Source organism: Atractosteus spatula, chromosome 2 (assembly GCF_055471065.1).
Source record: "Atractosteus spatula isolate fAtrSpa1 chromosome 2, fAtrSpa1.hap1, whole genome shotgun sequence".
In the NCBI taxonomy this organism is placed as follows: domain Eukaryota; kingdom Metazoa; phylum Chordata; class Actinopteri; order Semionotiformes; family Lepisosteidae; genus Atractosteus; species Atractosteus spatula.
In genome coordinates this window covers 389420-407274 of record NC_142707.1, presented here as the reverse complement: position 1 = coordinate 407274, position 17855 = coordinate 389420, and the positions used below count along the sequence as shown (strand labels likewise).

Genomic DNA, 17855 nt, shown 5'->3' with positions numbered 1-17855 from the left:
TGGTGATTCCACGGCTGAGGTTCACACGTTACTACATGTTACCAGTAAGCTCTTTCTCCAGTTCATGATGGGCTCAAAGAATCAGGAGCCCCAAATCTTAACAGCACCAGAGGGGAAATATGTCACATGCCAGTATCGATCTACTGCGACGCAGACTTTCCACATCCGACATGAGAGAGAGGTTCTGCTTTTGTAGAGGAAGTGAGATGGAACAGACATCAGAATCTGCTTTGCTTTGCAGGTTATCGCTTGGCTTGGCCACAGCCTCTGGAAGAGCTGCTGTTGAGTGTTAGACCCCGGTAGATCAGTGCCAGTGGAATCTCAGACACATTCAGCTGCAAACCCTTCCGGGATATTCCAGCAGTCTGGAATGGCTAAGAGCTCTGCGGACAGCCGGGACACACACCTGGATTCCAGCACGTGACCAAGTCGTGTTCTCTCACTCTACAGGCTCTGTAGACACACGGCTGGTGGAGAGGTGCCATTCGGCAGCACAGTTGACAGCGCCAGGTCACTGTTTCTGGTCACAGCTGTCCATCTCATAGAAGAGGAGGTAGGCTTGGTTGGACTGGAGCTGTGACTCACTGGCTGGACTGACTCTGTAAGGGAGACATGAGGAGGGAGGGAGGAGAGTGTCAGAGAGGCGAAATGATCGAGATCGAAACAGGAACAGTCACAGGAACACAGTGCAATCGTGATATCTCTCGTTTCTTGTGCAAACACAGCAGAGTCCAGCCCATCACAGGCAATCAGTGACTGTGCACCAGTGAAATACTTCAAATGACAAGGTGATCAAAATGTCACCAGACCACTGACAAATTTCCTCTTTCATATAATTTTCCAAGCAGTTTTGTCTTGTAATGCACAATGATGTCATACTACTCACCAACAACTACCGTATTTGAAGCACATTTGATGTCATTTATTTTTCAATAACTAGCTAAAATATGGTCAGACAAATGCCATGAATGTATAACAGACATCAAGTACCCTACATCTGGGACATGGTTTCTCCTGCTACGTAAAAAAGCTGTATTTGCAGCCGGGAGCTGGAGGCTGACCTGGAGTCATTGTAACAGTACCATCCTGCCTGCTCCAGACAGTAGGCGGTGTAGTGGCCCATGTTCACAGTCCCAGAGTGGTTGCACACAGCGTAGAGATTGTACAGCACGCGTCCTGGAGCACAGAGGGACGGGAAGATACAGAGACAGGGCTGAGAGAGAGTGGTTCTGCCAGGAATGACTGAGTTCTGTCACTAATGTACTAAACGACACTGTTCGGTGCTGAATATCTGTCTGTGGGATTTGACCAGTCCCGGGGGAGCCTGGGCATCTTCACCTGGGTGAGAAATATGTGCCACGACTGGGTGCGGAAGGCGGAGTACCTGTGCCCTGTGCCCCATACTGCCCCAGGTCCAGATGCCTCAGAGGGAAGGAGACGGACACCGTGCTCTTGCTGATGGAGAACCGCGAGGCAGCGAAGCGCTTGAGATCTGGCACAGGGCCTCTGTTAAGGACTGGAACTCGACTCTCCGTCTGTTTCACTGACATTATCAGAAGAAACCCAGACTTACTTACGCTTATTGTCCCAGACAGGACATTTTCTTTGCAGGCAGGTAAAAGACACAACACAAAACATTTAACACAGCATGGCCCCACTAACAATTAAGAGACATACATTTACAGTATGATGAGAAAGAAAATATGTATCTAGGAAAATATACAATTAATTCTCCTAATTAAGCAGAATAATAGCTGTTGGAATAAAAGATAACTTATTTCTCTTTTATATGAATCTAGGTAGTCTAACTCGATGCCCAGATAGAAGGAGCTCAAGTTCACTGCTGTTGTGCTTTTTCCAGTCATGGCCCAGGTCTACAAACCGACAAGGCCTGGTCTCTGCAGACTGACACGGCCCTGTCTTTTCATAAGTATAGCACAGCAATTATCGCTCTGTATTTATTTTACTGTGTGAAGATTACAGAGCTCAAAGTGCTCAAAGAAAATTACTGGAACAAAGTACAGGTGAATTTTAGAAGAAAGCTGAAGAGACCTGAACCTGGTTGGGAATGTCAGTCTCTGGGGCGATGGCCCAGTGTTTCTGCAGTGTTTTAACAAGGGGAAAGTGAGGATGCCCGAGGGTCACAGTCGAAGTCCGGACGTTTGGTCCAGTAGAGAATCTGTGGCAGGACTTGAAGGCTGTTGTGGATCCCCAGGCTCAAGGTTCCAGAGAGGAATGAGTGAAAAGTGCACCGTCCTGGTGAGCAGACCTGACTGGCTGAGTCTTACACAAGGTGCTTGGAGACGAGGATGAATACTTCTGCAATCAACATATTTTAGATTTTGTTTTTTCTTTTCAGTTTCCACTGGCATTTAATATTTTCACTCATAAAAGTATTCATGGTGAACATTCAAGTTTTGATTTAAGATATTCACTTTTTTTTAAAAAGTGTCCACATCATTTGTAATTTAACCAAATGGGACATTATTGGAAGGAGGTGAATACTTTTGTAAGGTGCTATAATTTAAGATTTCTGATAATAAAATCCTCTCTTCCTCCTGACACACATATTTATACTGCAGCTTTTTTGAGGATTTTCACAGAATCTCTCTTTTCAGAGTTGTTCCAAACTCCTCTCCAGCAAAATTGCATATTGGGTAAAAAGAATCTCACAACAGATATTTTGGAACTTTGCAAAAAATATCAGCTAACCCAAATTCTGGTTTAAAGGAGCAAGTTGTTTACATGGCGGTGTTGTTTCTGCTTCACTGTATGTCTTGAGTTATGTTCTCAGATCTTATCCCCAGGGCCCCCCCCCCCGCTCTGCCGGAAGGATACGCAGGACGATGATCCTGGGAAACCTCTGGATGCTGAGCTTCTTTGTGCTTTCAGTGCATCTCCCACATCTGTCACACATCTGGAAAGGAACAACAGCCCTGAAGTGCAAACGAGACACTGGAAGACACCTGTGAGCTCCCAGCCTGCCCTGTCACACAGCTGACACCTCACAGTGCTTCAGTGTGTCCCTGCAAAGTCACTGTCCAGCCTGCCCTGTAACACAGCTGACACCTCACAGTGCTTCAGTGTGTCCCTGCAAAGTCACTGTCCAGTCTGCCCTGTCACACAGCTGACACCTCGCAGTGCTTCAGTGTGTCCCTGCAAAGTCACTGTCCAGTCTGCCCTGTCACACAGCTGACACCTCGCAGTGCTTCAGTGTGTCCCTGCAAAGTCACTGTCCAGCCTGCCCTGTCACACAGCTGACACCTCGCAGTGCTTCAGTGTGTCCCTGCAAAGTCACTGTCCAGCCTGCCCTGTCACACAGCTGACACCTCACAGTGCGTCAGTGTGTCCCTGTAAAGTCACTGTCCAGCCTGCATCATGACTCTTTACCCAGCTGCGCTCACACCCCTCTTCAACACCATTAAGAGCCAAGAGAAACACACGCCTTTCTGACCGAAGCTGAGACTCCTCATTCTAAAAATCCTCTTAGCAAGAGAACACAGCAGGCCCGGCTCCCTGACCAAGGCAGTGATGGCCCAAGAAGGTTCCTCTATGTTTGTGTAAGAACCTCTAAAATCTTCTTTATCCACCCTAGGCTCAGAAAAACTCCCAAACCACTGCAGAGACGCGAAGAGGGCTGTGACTCTCTCTAACATGCGACCAAGACTTCTGAGGAGAATCTTCATGAAGATAAATACAGTCCTCAAACAGCCAGGACAGGACAGGAGCCCAGTCTGTCCAGCATGTGTTCATCTTCATGACTTTCACAGATACAGACGTTTTCAAGGGCAGATTTGCCTGGATCTAAGACTAATTGGACTTGAGAGTTCTGGCAGTGCATGGACAGAGATAGTTATCTTCCTCTGCTGCTGCTGGCCAATATCACGTTAAAAGCCGCCCAGGTTGAAAGGGCCGACTCCAGCAGGACAGACAGCACAGGAGCAGAGAAACGGGGTTTGGAAAAGCAGCTGGGAAAGTTCACAGGGACTCAGTCTCCCACCTCACCATCCCACACGTACCGGGGCGTTCTCAGAGTCCAGGGCCTCCTCCTGGGAGAACAGCTCCAGGCAGTCCTTCAGGGACACAATCCCCCCAGAAACACTCCTCTGCAACGACAGCACACAGTGGCTCAGGTGCTATAATCCTCTCCACCAGCTCATAGACCCTAACTCACAACAGGAGAGGGTCTGATCCCATCTGAACAGCTTCATCTCGAAGCACCCAAAAAATTCACAGCAGAGGGGTAACACAGAGAGCATGGAGAAGTTTAACAAAATGACCCTATGCCATCATACAGAGATGGACAGAGACAGACAGGCCAGCAGGCAGGCAGACAAGTGGACAGTCTTACCTTGGGGATGGGCAGGGAGAGGTCACAGAAGACATCGAAGGTGGTGGACTGGTGACCACACACAGAGCAGCACAGGGAGCTGCGCAACTGGCCAGAGAACAGCTCTGAGAGACAGATGGACACACAGAGGGAGAGGACACAGGGGTAGGTGGACACACGGACAGATAGTACACAGGATCAAGTGGACACACAGACAGATAGGACACAGGGGCAGGTGGACACACAGAGGGAGAGGACACAGGGGCAGGTGGACACAGACAGATAGGACACAGGGTCAGGTGGACACACAGAGGGAGAGGACACAGGGGCAGGTGGACACACAGACGGAGAGGACACAGGGTCAGGTAGACACACAGAGGGAGAGGACACAGGGGCAGGTGGACACACAGACAGAGAGGACACAGGGGCAGGTGGACACACAGAGGGAGAGGACACAGGGGCAGGTAGACAAATGAAATGTAGACAGTGTTTCGGCAGCATGTTTTGATTGCAGCTCTTGTGAAATCTGGCCACACTAAAACTGTAGCTTATGAAGGGCTCCTGTTGGCTTGTATTATGCTCCACCATTGTTTTAGTCACTACAGATAGGAACTGGTTCTGATCCATTTATACTGGCTCAAGTTATTGCTCAATTCTTGCAAAAACATTGCTGCTCCTGATGCAGACTAAAATGAAAGTAAATGAAACAAAGATACTTACTGACCTACAATCCTGCTGTTGTCTCTCTCCAGGTACCTGTTCCACAGGTGTGCTGCCCTGTCCTCCACTCTGGCAGAGGGAGAGGAGAGAGAGGAGGAGATGGGTGGGGTGAAAGGTTATCACGATTTGGGTTTCTCATGCTTTTTTACCCTCTTAAATTGTCTCTGTCTGTAGGCCAGCTCATCTTGCCTCAGCACTACCACTGTGTATTTACAGTACCTGAGCTGCGTGTGTTTGCTCTCTGTGAGCGCAGGGCCGGGCGCACTGGTCGGGGAGTGACGGTTGACCTCAGAGTGGAGTCGGTCCAGTAGGAAGCGAAGGAACTCCTGGGCGTCCTGCTGACTGCCAGCCGCGGAAACAAGCGAGATGCTCAGATTAAGGTCAGTGCAGGAAGGCAAGTCCAGTCCAGTTGTCTCCTAATAAAACTCACTAAATGTGATCTTCCACGTGCTGTTTTGTCGTCCAGTGTTCCCTAGGTGTGCAGTGCGCTGATCAGCTCCTAGGAAGGGGGCCACTGTCATATTCCTAGCGCTTTGAGTCTCAGAAAGCAACGGGACGCCTGCTGTCTACAACAGATCATATGCTGTTTGCTTAAAGACGTGAAAGAGAGCAGCCTGGCCAGGCAGTGTTTGCAGGGCAGGGGATGGTGTTAAACGGTGTTTCTCTCCAAGCGCATGATGGGCTTGTGTGGCACTTATAATCTGTAACTAACATAAGAGTGAATACAGACTTGTCTGGATGTTAGCATCTAAGGATCTCATCCTACCATTTCGTGAAAGTAAGAGGTCTGGATTGTTTCATATTCCCATAGCCCTTTGTGTAAAGACAGTGTAAACACACTTCCAGGTAGTTTCCATGTGTGTCCTGTGGGTGGTGGTTCAGTGCTGATTCTGGGTGGACTGTGTCAGTGTTGGTGAGGACAGACTCAGACTCTCAGACCAGCAGACGTGTTACTGCAGTCAGTGTGTCCTACACCAGCGTCTGGCCCCTCCGCTCTCTGCGTCTGACACAATCAGTGCCTCATTGTCGCGCTGAGCCAACTCTTTGTCAGGTAAATTAGGCCAAACAAGAAATGTCAGTCACATGTGATGGAGAACCTCTGTGTGTGACATGTTCCTCACTGCTCACCTGTAGGTATTAAAATTAGGCACAGACTCCCTGAACAAGGTGTAGAATCTCCCAGGATGCACTGCAGTTGACCCTTCTGGTGCCCATAGGTCAGAGAGCACTTGTGAGAAAGCTGCAGCAGACAGGCAGGGCAGATCAGCAGGATGACAGCAATGGTGACTCTGCTATCCACGCCAGCGTGTGACATCAGACCAGTGGTGATATCCCAAAGTGCATTGCTACAGGCTTTATCGTACATTTCTGTTCCACAGATGCAGCTGCTACTGGTGGCACATTCAAAAGAATTGTTTCTCCAAACATTCAAAAATGAAGTCTGTCATTCTTGAAAGACTAACTCTAGCACTTCATGATATTAAATAGTGATTCAGTATAAAAATACTATGAATTTATGCATAGAACTACATTTTGCAGTGAAATTTTAATATATGATAACCATAATCTGAAAGAGATCCATCTACCCATCCATTTTCTAACCACTTAACCCATTTCAGACTCACAGGGGGGCAGAAAACTTAAACAATAATGTCTCATGACAATGTCAAAAGCCCTTGTCTAGTGTAGCATCTTGTGAATTTCGCCTGGCTCGAATACTGCTGGTCACGGCAGGGCCAGATGTCAAAGTACCGTTCATGAGCTCCGGGGGCTTGCAGGCGCCCATGTCCTGCAGGTACCGCTGTCTCAGGCAGTGATCCCTGAGGGGCAGCGTGTGGGACAGGCACTGCAGCACGGCGTTCAGGAAGCACTGCAGACACACAGAGAGCTGTGGTGAAGGCCTGACACTTGCGCAAGAGAGACAGAGGGACAGGTGGAATGAAGAACAGAAGGAATGAGATAAAAGGGAAATAAAAGAACAAAGATGGAATCACGCACCTGTGCCTTTTAGAGTAACACAAAGTAGCTCTAATTAGACAGCCAGGGCCTAAAACAACATTTGGTCTGTTGAGACCTGGTCCCAGGTCAGAAAACCCCGGAAAAACCACCAAGGAGATCTACCTACTGTATTCCCAACATTGTGGATTCCAACACGACCGCTGCCCAGCGTCAGAGTGGCTTCCTGCTGCAGGAAGACAGACAGGAAGATGAATCACAGTTACCACCTCCACACCCACTGTCCCTCATCACACCTCCCACTGTCACACCCACTGTCCCTCATCCCACCTTCCACTGCCACACCCACTGCCCCTCATCCCACCCTCCACTGCCACACCCACTGTCCCTCATCACACCTCACCCACTGCCACACCCACTGCCCCTCATCACACTTTCCACTGCCACACCCACTGCCCCTCATCACACCTCCCACTGCCACACCCACTGCCCCTCATCACACCTCTCACTGCCACACCCAGTCCCTTATCACACCTCCCACTGTCACATCCAGTCCCTCATCACACCTCCCAGTGCCACACCCACTGTCCCTCATCACACCTCCCAGTGCCACACCCACTGCCCCTCATCACACCTCTCACTGCCACACCCACTATCCTTTATCTCACCTCCCACTGCCACACCCACTGCCCCTCATCACACCTCTCACTGCCACACCCACTATCCTTTATCTCACCTCCCACTGCCACACCCACTGCTCCTCATCACACCTCTCACTGCCACACCCACTGCCCCTCATCACACCTCCCACTGCCACACCCAGTCCCTTATCACACCTCCCACTGTCACATCCAGTCCCTCATCACACCTCCCAGTGCCACACCCACTGCCCCTCATCACACCTCTCACTGCCACACCCACTGCCCCTCATCACACCTCCCACTGCCACACCCAGTCCCTTATCACACCTCCCACTGCCACATCCAGTCCCTCATCACACCTCCCACTGCCACACCCACTGTTCCTCATCACACCTCCCACTGCCACACCCAGTCCCTCATCACACCTCTCACTGCCACACCCAGTCCCTTGTCACACCTCCCACTGCCACACCCACTGTCCCTCATCACACCTCCCACTGCCACACCCACTGTCCCTCATCACACCTCCCACTGCCACACCCACTGCCTCTCATCACACCTCCCACTGCCACACCCACTGTCCCTCATCACACCTCCCAGTGCCACACCCACTGCCCCTCATCACACCCTCCACTGCCACACCCACTGCCCCTCATCACACCCTCCACTGCCACACCCACTGCCCCTCATCACACCCTCCACTGCCACACCCACTGCCCCTCATCACACCCTCCACTGCCACACCCACTGCCTCTCATCACACCTCCCACTGCCACACCCACTGCCCCTCATCACACCCTCCACTGCCACACCCACTGCTCCTCATCACACCCTCCACTGCCACACCCACTGTCCCTCATCACACCTCCCACTGCCACATCCACTATCCCTTATCACACCTCTCACTGCCACACCCAGTCCCTTGTCACACCTCCCACTGCCACACCCACTGTTCCTCATCACACCTCCCACTGCCACACCCACTGAGAAGGGCTAGAGCTCTGCAGGTGTAGCTAAGATGACTTTGGAGAAAAGATTTATTATTATGGTCAAATTATTTTATGTTAAATTGCTTGAAAGCTCTGTCTATCAATAGTGGACAACAAGCCTTTTGCACAGCTTCTGCATGCTCTGAGGTAGAATAAAACTCTCATAGTAAATAAAGTTCTGATTCTGACATAAAACTGATAAGATTGTGGTGAATCTGTGTCTTTATTCATATTATTTGAAGTCCCAGTAGAGCAGGACTCAAGTAGACAACTGCTACTGCAGCTGTTAATGGAAAGAAAATATTTTCCGCTTTTTCCTTCATTTCAGAGAGTAACTCAATTTGAGCTGGTAACTGCTCTGGGTTTTTAATGTAGAATAGTTCCTTGTAGATCAAGGCTTGAGGTTATGGTGTATTAGATGATTCAGTAGTGTAAGGGATTCTTTCTTATAATAATAATAATAATAATAATAATAATAATAATAATAATAATAATAATAATAATAAAATTCCTTTCACTTATGTAGCAGTTTTCTGGACAATCCACTCACAGCGCTTTACAGGTAATGGGGATCCCCTCCACCACCACCAGTGTGCAGCCCCACCATAACCACAGTTCTTCACATTTTACAGCAACTGGTCTTATTTAGGGTCCAGTCAAGTCATTCAGACAGTGGCTGCACAGTGTAATAGATGAGTATCTGAGCTGGTTGTGGGTTTGGGTCCCCACTGCAGACACTGCTGTTATACCATGAGAGAGGTACATTACCCCAGTTGCTCCAGTCTGCCAGGCTGTATGGGTTTGTCCTGCAGTGGGCCAGTGTCCTGTCCTGGGCAGGATTCATGTGTTTCCTGGTCTGTGTTTAACACCACGGGAAGCGGGATGAGCCGATGCAGCTCGGATACAGAAATGACCTCGGTCATTCTGAGCTTAACTGGATCAAAACCCAGTGGCTCCTGTGAGAGCCTGAAAGCTGGGAGGCAGATTCCTGCTGCAGACTGATGTGGAGGTACAGATCAGAGACTCTCCCTTAGCCACAGTCTTCTTTTTTAGAGCCCTGATCTCATTACCTCACTCTAGATCCCAAACTAGAGGTCATGGAGACTCATCCCATTAGCTCCTCAAGGGGAGGGACGTGCATGTGTGTGTCAGAGCGTGCAGGGACAGCAGGACTCTGCTCGTGCAGTGTGTCAGGTGCCAGCTCCCAGGGATGAGTAGTACCGTTGTTTCCACTGGGCTCTGACTGACTGGTGGTGAAGCGCTTGAGAGCAACCACCACCGATTCAACAGGGAGCCCAGATCTGAATTGCGATTCCAGACCCTGACAGTCACGCCCATCTTGACCCCAATTGTTTCTTTCACTCATTTGAAACAATTACTTTAGCTAATTATCTATCATAAACAGGCAGACAGTGCTGCTGCTGTAGAGACTGTTCCCTCACAGGAGGGTAACATAGTGAGACACAGCCCGACTCCTTCATCAACACACCAGAGAGGACACAGCAGCTGTACCACAGCGCTGGGGAATCTCCATCAGCACACTGACTGACCACATCGACTGACCACACTGGGTGACCGTTGGAGCAGAGAATGACTGACTATACTAGTTGACCACTAGAGCTGGCCAGAAGAGCTGAACACTGACTGAGCACCGGAGCTGACCACACTGATTGACTTCTGGAGATAACATCATAACACATCACTTTATTGGCCCTATACAATTTCTTGCATTAGGAATTCGTCTTTTCGCATACCCCAGCTTGCTCTCCATGAGACACATAGACACACAGACAGGGAGAGAAGCCTGGGAGATGACCACTTGACTGACCACCGGATCTGACAGTTACAAGGGCTGCTTCTTACCTCGTTATCAGCCACCAGGAGCAGCCCCATGAGAGAGCTGTAGAGAACGGACTGGGAGATGTCCGGCCCCTCCTGCTGCAGGGCGCTCTGAGTGGCCAGCGAGCGGCACAGCGCCTGGCACGAGTCCTCCATGACAGCCGCGGCTCTTCGGGCGACTCGGGCGCAGGGGTCCCGTCCGACTGGGGTCCACGACCGGTTTCCCACAGACCGAGTCGCTCCGGTCGAGCTCACTTCCAGGCGAAGCGCTCTGTCCGGGACTGAACCTCCTGCAGCCGCTCAGGAGAGGAGATCCGGCGCGTCACTCTCACCGCCGCGGCGGTCTCCTGGACAGTCCGCAGACCCGGCCGGGGGCGCCGGTCACTCCGTCGCATAAGCTTTGCGTTTCTTCTGTTTGTTATGTTATAGGCTGATTTAAAAACGCTTTTCAAAATTGCTGACTTGATTTACGTGAGACGTAGGAGTGTTTGCGTCTTATTGCATTTCATGATTTAGTAAAAGAATAACTATAGAGTCGTTTTGACTGAAATAACAAATGAAATATTAAAGACTGCTGTAAGAAATAAAGTACCAGTATATATATTTTTTAAAAAGTTGAAATATTGCGACAAAGAATTAGGCTCTACTCACTTTATCCGGAGATAGCAGAGATACGAAAATCTGAAGACGAATCCCGTTGGCAAGAGCTCTCTTGGTGTAAACTGGGAATATCACTGCATCTGCAGTTTGTTCTACACGGGATAGCACTTGTGCTGTCATCTCCTGTCTTTCACGTGTGTGAATTTAGACGATTAATCTTAATCCCCTTTAATCTCTTCCAGCTCTCTCTCTCTCTCTCCTTTCTCTATATTTAGACACTCTCGCCCACAGTTAGCCCTTGCCGAATAGAGTAGGCATCCTGTATATATTACTGTAATATATATTTTATTACATCACTGGTTAGTTTGTTACTTTCCAAAATGCAGAGGGTTTAAAGCTTTTTAGCCGGGGTTTTAACGATTTACGGAAAAACACATCATATATATCTCTCCCGCCACCCAGAATAAAATCAGTGTAACTAAACTGCGTGGTTTGATGAGTGAAGAGCGAGCGCTCAGGTAATCGCGCTCAGGTGAGTCCCGGCTGGCTCACTCTCACTCATAAGCCCCACCCCTCCGCGTCTCCTCCCACATCATTGGGCAGCAGGCACGCCAAGCCACGCCTCCTCGCCGGTGCGGTCTCCTTGACAACAGCTGTCAACTGTGTTACTCAGCAGCAGGACGGTAGGGAAATCTTTCCTTTTCCTTACAACGTGTCAATACGACAGTAAATAAGTGAGAAAATAATCGCAGCGGTTTCCCTTGAGCTGAATTCAGAGGTGTCCGGGCCTCTGATGAATTCAGAGGTGGTGTCCGGGCAGAGCGTGCTGCAAATGTAAAAACTCGCACTGATTATTTCTGCAAGTAGTTGCGTTTCGTTTCGACAGTAACGCGTTAGTTGCTGCCGGAGTGGATGCGAGCCGGGTCGACTCCGGGCACTGGGCCGGGCTGGGCTGGGCCGCCGGTACCCGCTCCCCTAGCGTTCTGTCTTGGGCTGGGGAGGCCCGGTGTCCCTCAGGACCTGCGAGAGCCAGGGACAAGAGCCGAGTGGGATCAGGAAAAACACATTGTGATTATTTCATGAGGAATCTTCATGACACCCAGGAATCTGACTGGTTTGCGGATGTTTATGGAGTAATTGTGGATTGAACCCGCTTGGCTGTGGGCTATCCCGCAGGCAGAGAGAGGAGTGACCCAGGGCAGCACTGTGGAGGAGAGTGTGTGTGTGCCTGTGATATATACTGTATATACAGTATTTGAGAGGTGCTGGTGGGAATGATTATGATTTAGAACAGCTTGGTTGTGCTCTTCTCTTCCGAACTTCACTTTATTTTCTTTCCTGGGAAGCTCACTGTGCCTCCAGTATGTGAGCTGTACAGCACCACTGCTGAGTGCGCAACAAGCTCGCACAACGACAATGTAAGACACCTGATTCTCAGTGTGCAATCGACTAAGACACAAGTGCTACGTGGGTTAAAGGCTTTGTGGGGAGCGAGGAAGTGGCGTCTTCAACCTGAAGGGTTTCGAGTGAACAGCAGTGTCGGCCGGAGGCTGCAGACGAACAAGAAGAAGTTCATTTCACTCTGAAAAGCAGAAAGAAAAAACACTAATTTCAGTTGTCGAATTGTCTTTGGTTTCTCTGTCTGTAGTCTGTGAAGCCGGCTTCTTACAATGTTACTGTGTGTCCATACAGCAGATCTGTCTTTATGTTTTGAAAGAAGAAAATAAAAAAACAACACACAAGTAGCTTTATATAAGGAGCTGAGACACACATAAAGAAAATGAATGAAGTAAGAGTAAAAAAGCTGTTACCTGAAAGCTGCTCTAACAGGCCCTTGTTGAGGACTACTGAGCCACACCATTCAGTCTGCCCGATGACCACTCAAATGCAACTGGACTTAATCAGTCAACAAAGCAATGTGGCCGTAGGGCTAAATCTAGAGTTTAATTATATTTTTTGTGGCTTTTAAACTCATCAATAACAGTTTATTGTATTGCCTACCACCTAAAGAAGGTTCCAAGGCCGAAACATTGTGCACTGTGCTGGTTTCTTGTTAGAAAGAAGGAGCTGGGAACAGCACAGTCACATGTGTTCCATGAACGCTGCCTGTTTCTAAGGTCCTTGTGCAGCTGAGGTGGACACAGAGACAGGAAGTGATGTCGGACCGAGAGGAAGAAGGGGTGGAGGACAAAGCGGAGCTGGCGGAGCCTGGGAACACAGCTTCCATCTTGGACTCGGAGGGAGAGGAGGGCGGCAGAGAGGAAGGGGAAGGACAAGGAGAGGAAGAGGCATTGCTTGAAAAGGAAGAAAAGGTGAAGCTGTTGGTTTGTCTGAATCTGAATGCTGCATTCCTGCACAGCTAGCCACTGTCATCAATCCCTTGTGTTCCAGACAACAGCCCAGGCCTACAGCCTACCTTTGAGCCAGTGTTGGCTCTGCTATTTACAGTCACCAGTGAGACCAGCAACAATATGCCTGCTGCTGTTTCCCAGCAGGAGCTGAGTTTACTGGTGGATGTTAATCTGCCGGCCTGTGTTTCTGCTGTATTTCCTCTCGTGCAACTGATACCAGCTTCTTTGTCCAGAGAGACAGCAAACTGAGCTGGAGCCATTTTATGTCTTCTAAACTTCTAAATCTTAGCTGTTGTCACAAGGCATAGCTGTTGGGTAGATGTTTTGATAACAACAGCTGAGGCATAGCTGAGTGGAAATAACATACTGGTGCAGTGTTGGAGCAGTTTGAATTTACTGAAACAATTAGAAACAGGGACAGTAACCTCAGGCTACAAGGAATAAACCTCAACATTTACACCCAGATTCAAGAGTACAAGAGCAAAGAGCAAGTACAAGGGTAAAAAATATATGAATCTGTCTGCTGTGATACAAATGGCTGATCAGTTCAAGAAATGTCTGAATGCGATCCTTGGATCAATAAGTTACTAACTACAGAACTGGCCAGATAAGCCGAATAGCCTCCTCTCATTTGTGACCTTTCTTGTGTTCTGACTTCATCATAACATTGTTTCTGAACACATAATTCTAAGCATGGTAATAATCAGCTTGCTGTGACACTGGTATAGCATGTGTGCAGCTGTCTTTTATCTGCAGAGCCTCTCCACACCTGCCTGTGAGCTGTAACAGAGCTGGTTCTCTCTCCCTCAGCTGGAAAGCTGCCCTCTGACATCAGAAATGATCTCCGAAGGCCTGTCTCTGCTGTGCCGCACTGGCAACGGACTGGCACACGCCTTCGTCCGGCTGGAACTCAAGGAACGGTGAGCATTCAGCAGCTTTCGACCACTCAAGCTTCTGGATCCCTTTGTACCACAGGTCCCAAAGCTCATTTTTTGTGGCTGATTGCGCACATGTGCAACAAACACGTCACCGTTTCTTCAAAACAGCTCTGCAAGACCCAATACATGTGGAAAAGTCATATCAGGAACCCAACTATATATCCTCAGAGACAGATCTCAGCACCCTGAGTGATGGGAAATGTAGTGTGTGAAGTGAAAGTTGACAGCAACAGTTGTTAACATTTAGGATTAAACTCTTAAGTATTTGGTGTTGACCTCTGTATTTCTCTCATCTGTCCAGGGGCTTAACAGACCTCAACATATTGTCCAGCTTTGTCCACCTGCGTTTCCTGGACATCTCCTCCAATTACCTGTCTGACCTCTCCCCTCTGGCATCCCTCTCTCATCTGCTGTGGCTCAAAGCAGATGGAAACCTGCTGGATGGGTTCAAAGGTCAGCCCCTGGGCCAGCTGGAGTACCTGCAGTGGCTGAACTTAGCGTCCAATCGGATCAAAAACACGGAGGGGCTGGGAGGGCCCTCCTTGGAAACCCTCAACCTGACTGGTCAGTCTGACTGCTGTTTTCCACTGCACTTCTTGAACAGTGATTGCTGCTGACTCACAGTTTCATAGGCAGATGGAGCACCTTCACAAAGGGTCATCTCACTCAAGAACTACAGCAAAAAAAAAACGACACAATATTGACACCAACCTCTGTTCTAGACATACTGACTTTTTTATGAACTCTAGGATCCTGACCTGAAAAACATGACATTTTCTTATCATTGAACTTTGGACATTATTGCGCTTTCCCGAAGTATGTATAGATAATATATATTAAACAAAACAAATATATATATATTAAACCAACTCCCACACATAGCTCTTTGCAACAGGCTGAGGGATCTTTGACAGGTGCAGCAGGCTGTGTCATTCGTCACTGCATGTCTTCAGAGCACTGGAAGAGTGGTGGGAGTTATGAGCCTTAGATTTTTGTGTGTAGGTCTGCTTCTCCAGAATGTTAATTGGTTCATCTGTACACCTCCATTGTGTTTCTGGAGTCTCTTATTGGTGTCATTGTCTACAATACGCACTTTGTGTAATTCTCAAATGTTGTTTTTGATCATATACTTATATTGGTATATAACAATAATATTCCAGAAAAAAAAGGGAAAACAAAGAATGAGTGCCTTCTTCCCTACTGCAATGGCTGACTGTCTCCATTCATTTCTTCCTCTCCCAGGCAATGGGATCCAGTCAATATCCGGCCTGGACTATGGGCGCCTGGCGAACCTGGTAACCCTGGAGCTCAGAGGGAATCGCCTGGAAACCACAGACAGGATCTACCTGCCCAACCTGCGCAGACTGTACCTGGTGTGACTGCGGGTTGTTCTGCTGAGGGTTGTGTGCAGTGCAGCTGTGTCTCATCGCAGCAGAGCACAGACACCACCTAGTGACACCAACGTTATTCCATAATACTCAATAAAATGCCTTAATAATCTTCATCATATAGCTCAGTGCTAAAATGCACTATGAAGAGCAGCAGTGACAGCACAGTCTGTATTGACTTCTGCTTCCCTTCCCAGGCCCAGAACCTGATCAAGCATCTTGAAGGGCTGGAGAGGCTGGAGAAACTCACCACTCTGCACCTGAGAGATAATCGCATCGAGTCCCTGGAGGGCTTCAGCGAGGGAATGAAGTCCCTGCAGTATCTCAATATGAGGTGGGGCCTTATCTCCAGCTCACTGGACCTCAGTGATCAGTATACAGTACCTGAACACTGCTCGGGATCTCCTTGGAATGCTTGCAAGACAGATTGTTTGATGGAAAAAAAACAACCTTTATACCAAAAGTTTGGAACTCAAAGTCAAATTAATCATATTCCTGTTTTATTAGTCCCACAAAATACTTTTAAATAAATCAATTCCAACTGCTAGAGCTGAAAACTTATATATATTCATGTTCATCAATGCTGGTGTGGAAGGCGGCGGCCTGCATTGAAGTGTCTCGGCGTCCCTCTCGTGTCTGTCCCAGGGGAAACCTGGTCTTCTCTCCGCGAGCCCTGCTGTCTCTGGCTCCAGTGGCGGGCAGCCTGCGGGCGCTGGTGCTCTCCGAGAACCCCCTGTCCGAGAGCGAGGACTACCGCATGAGCGTCCTGCTGCGGCTCCCCCTGCTGGAGAGGCTGGACAAGGACTCGGTGACTGCCGAGGAGAGGAGCGAGGTGGCCGAGAGACAGAGGGTAGGTCAGGCGCGGTGCTGTCACGCTCACGTCCCCCTGGGGCGCCGCTCTTCCTGCTTTCATTCAGACTCGCTTTCAGTCGGCTTAAAAAATGCGATAACCGCCCCACTGAAGCATGCCTCTCTGAGTCATGTAAAGGAAATGCATTTGATTCACACCAACACTATGAAACCTTTGGTGTTGCAAAGTCAAGCCAGAGAACTTGGGATGAACAGTCCAACACAGAAGTGTTGTGGAGTTGTGGAACTGTTGGACAAGCTGCACAGCTGCGTTGTGTAAGCTGTTACCCTGGGTTCTATATATGTTTCTAGCTTTATCTATCAAGTGTTGGGCTGGGAGGCATAAGAGCTTCTGTGCCGGCAGCACGTCTCTGGCAGGGGAATGGCGACCACAGCTGGGCAAGGAGTTTCCAGAGTCGCTCCACAGTGAGGGTACCCCTCGACCACACGTTTCCATTAGAGTGAGTGTCTGTTATTTGACTCTTTCAGGAATTTGGAGATGAAGAAGTCACGGAGCAAGAAGAGTATTAACTGCCGTGATCAGCCCACATGTTATAGTGGAGCAGCCAAGCAGACCAAGCAGACAGAGTGTAAGAAGAGGGAGCACCTCCTCTGACACAGCAACAATCTCTGCAGCTTTCACAAGCACTCGTTATCACCCAGCCTCTCTCTGAACATGTCCTCTAATGTTTCATGTGGTTTCACAGACTATCTAACATTCAGTGTGGTTTCACATCTAATGTTTTGTTTTGCAAGTATTAAAAAGAACCAGCAGGCTACATTCAGTAATGTGGATCACTCTGCTCAGTTCCACGTCACATTTATCTTTTTATTGCTTTTGTTACTTTTCAAGAAAATGAATAAAGAAAAATATACATAAAAGAGGATGTAATCTGATATTGATTCTTGCTTTTATATTGCTTCTTGCTTTACTGAAAAATTAAAAAAAAATAATAATTGAAGGAAAGTGTCTAGTTTTTACTTTTGGCAGACTGGAGAACAGCGTACAGTACCTTATACCCAGGGTCCCTCAGACCTTGCGGCTTTAATGGAGCTGTGCTCCTTTGTTCCGGTGCTGGATTGACAGAGACTGGAAGGCATTGCAGACATTCGGATTGTGAAGGGATTGAAAACATTGACACCAAGGATTCAGGTGCAGGTGGGAGGAACCCTGGGTTAGCGTTAGTCATGAGCACTGAACCAGATACATGCAGGGCAAACATTTTATGATGTGCTTAGATTTTCTGAAGGCTT

The 17855-nt window shown here is 48.7% G+C and overlaps 2 protein-coding genes across 2 annotated transcripts; one reads left to right on the top strand and one right to left on the bottom strand.

Moving 5' to 3' along the window:
- Nucleotides 1-511: 511 nt before the first annotated feature.
- On the bottom strand, nt 512-10631 carry usp21 (ubiquitin specific peptidase 21). The gene is made up of 12 exons (XM_088905324.1): nt 10500-10631; nt 7176-7235; nt 6803-6920; nt 6179-6290; nt 5270-5392; nt 5055-5119; nt 4352-4455; nt 4020-4106; nt 2839-2917; nt 1385-1492; nt 1062-1176; nt 512-599 (listed from the first exon to the last, which is right to left on the bottom strand). Exons 1-12 carry the CDS (start codon nt 10629-10631, stop codon nt 512-514), a joined length of 1191 nt encoding a protein of 396 aa, XP_088761450.1.
- Nucleotides 10632-11723: 1092 nt separating this feature from the next.
- lrrc23 (leucine rich repeat containing 23) lies at nt 11724-17484 on the top strand. Its single transcript, XM_088905312.1, has 8 exons — nt 11724-11758; nt 13193-13387; nt 14237-14346; nt 14666-14928; nt 15607-15737; nt 15950-16086; nt 16398-16602; nt 17091-17484. The coding sequence occupies exons 2-8, from the start codon at nt 13232-13234 to the stop codon at nt 17130-17132; spliced, it is 1044 nt and encodes a 347-aa protein (XP_088761438.1). The 5' UTR covers nt 11724-11758; nt 13193-13231; the 3' UTR covers nt 17133-17484.
- The last annotated feature ends 371 nt before the right edge of the window (nt 17485-17855 follow it).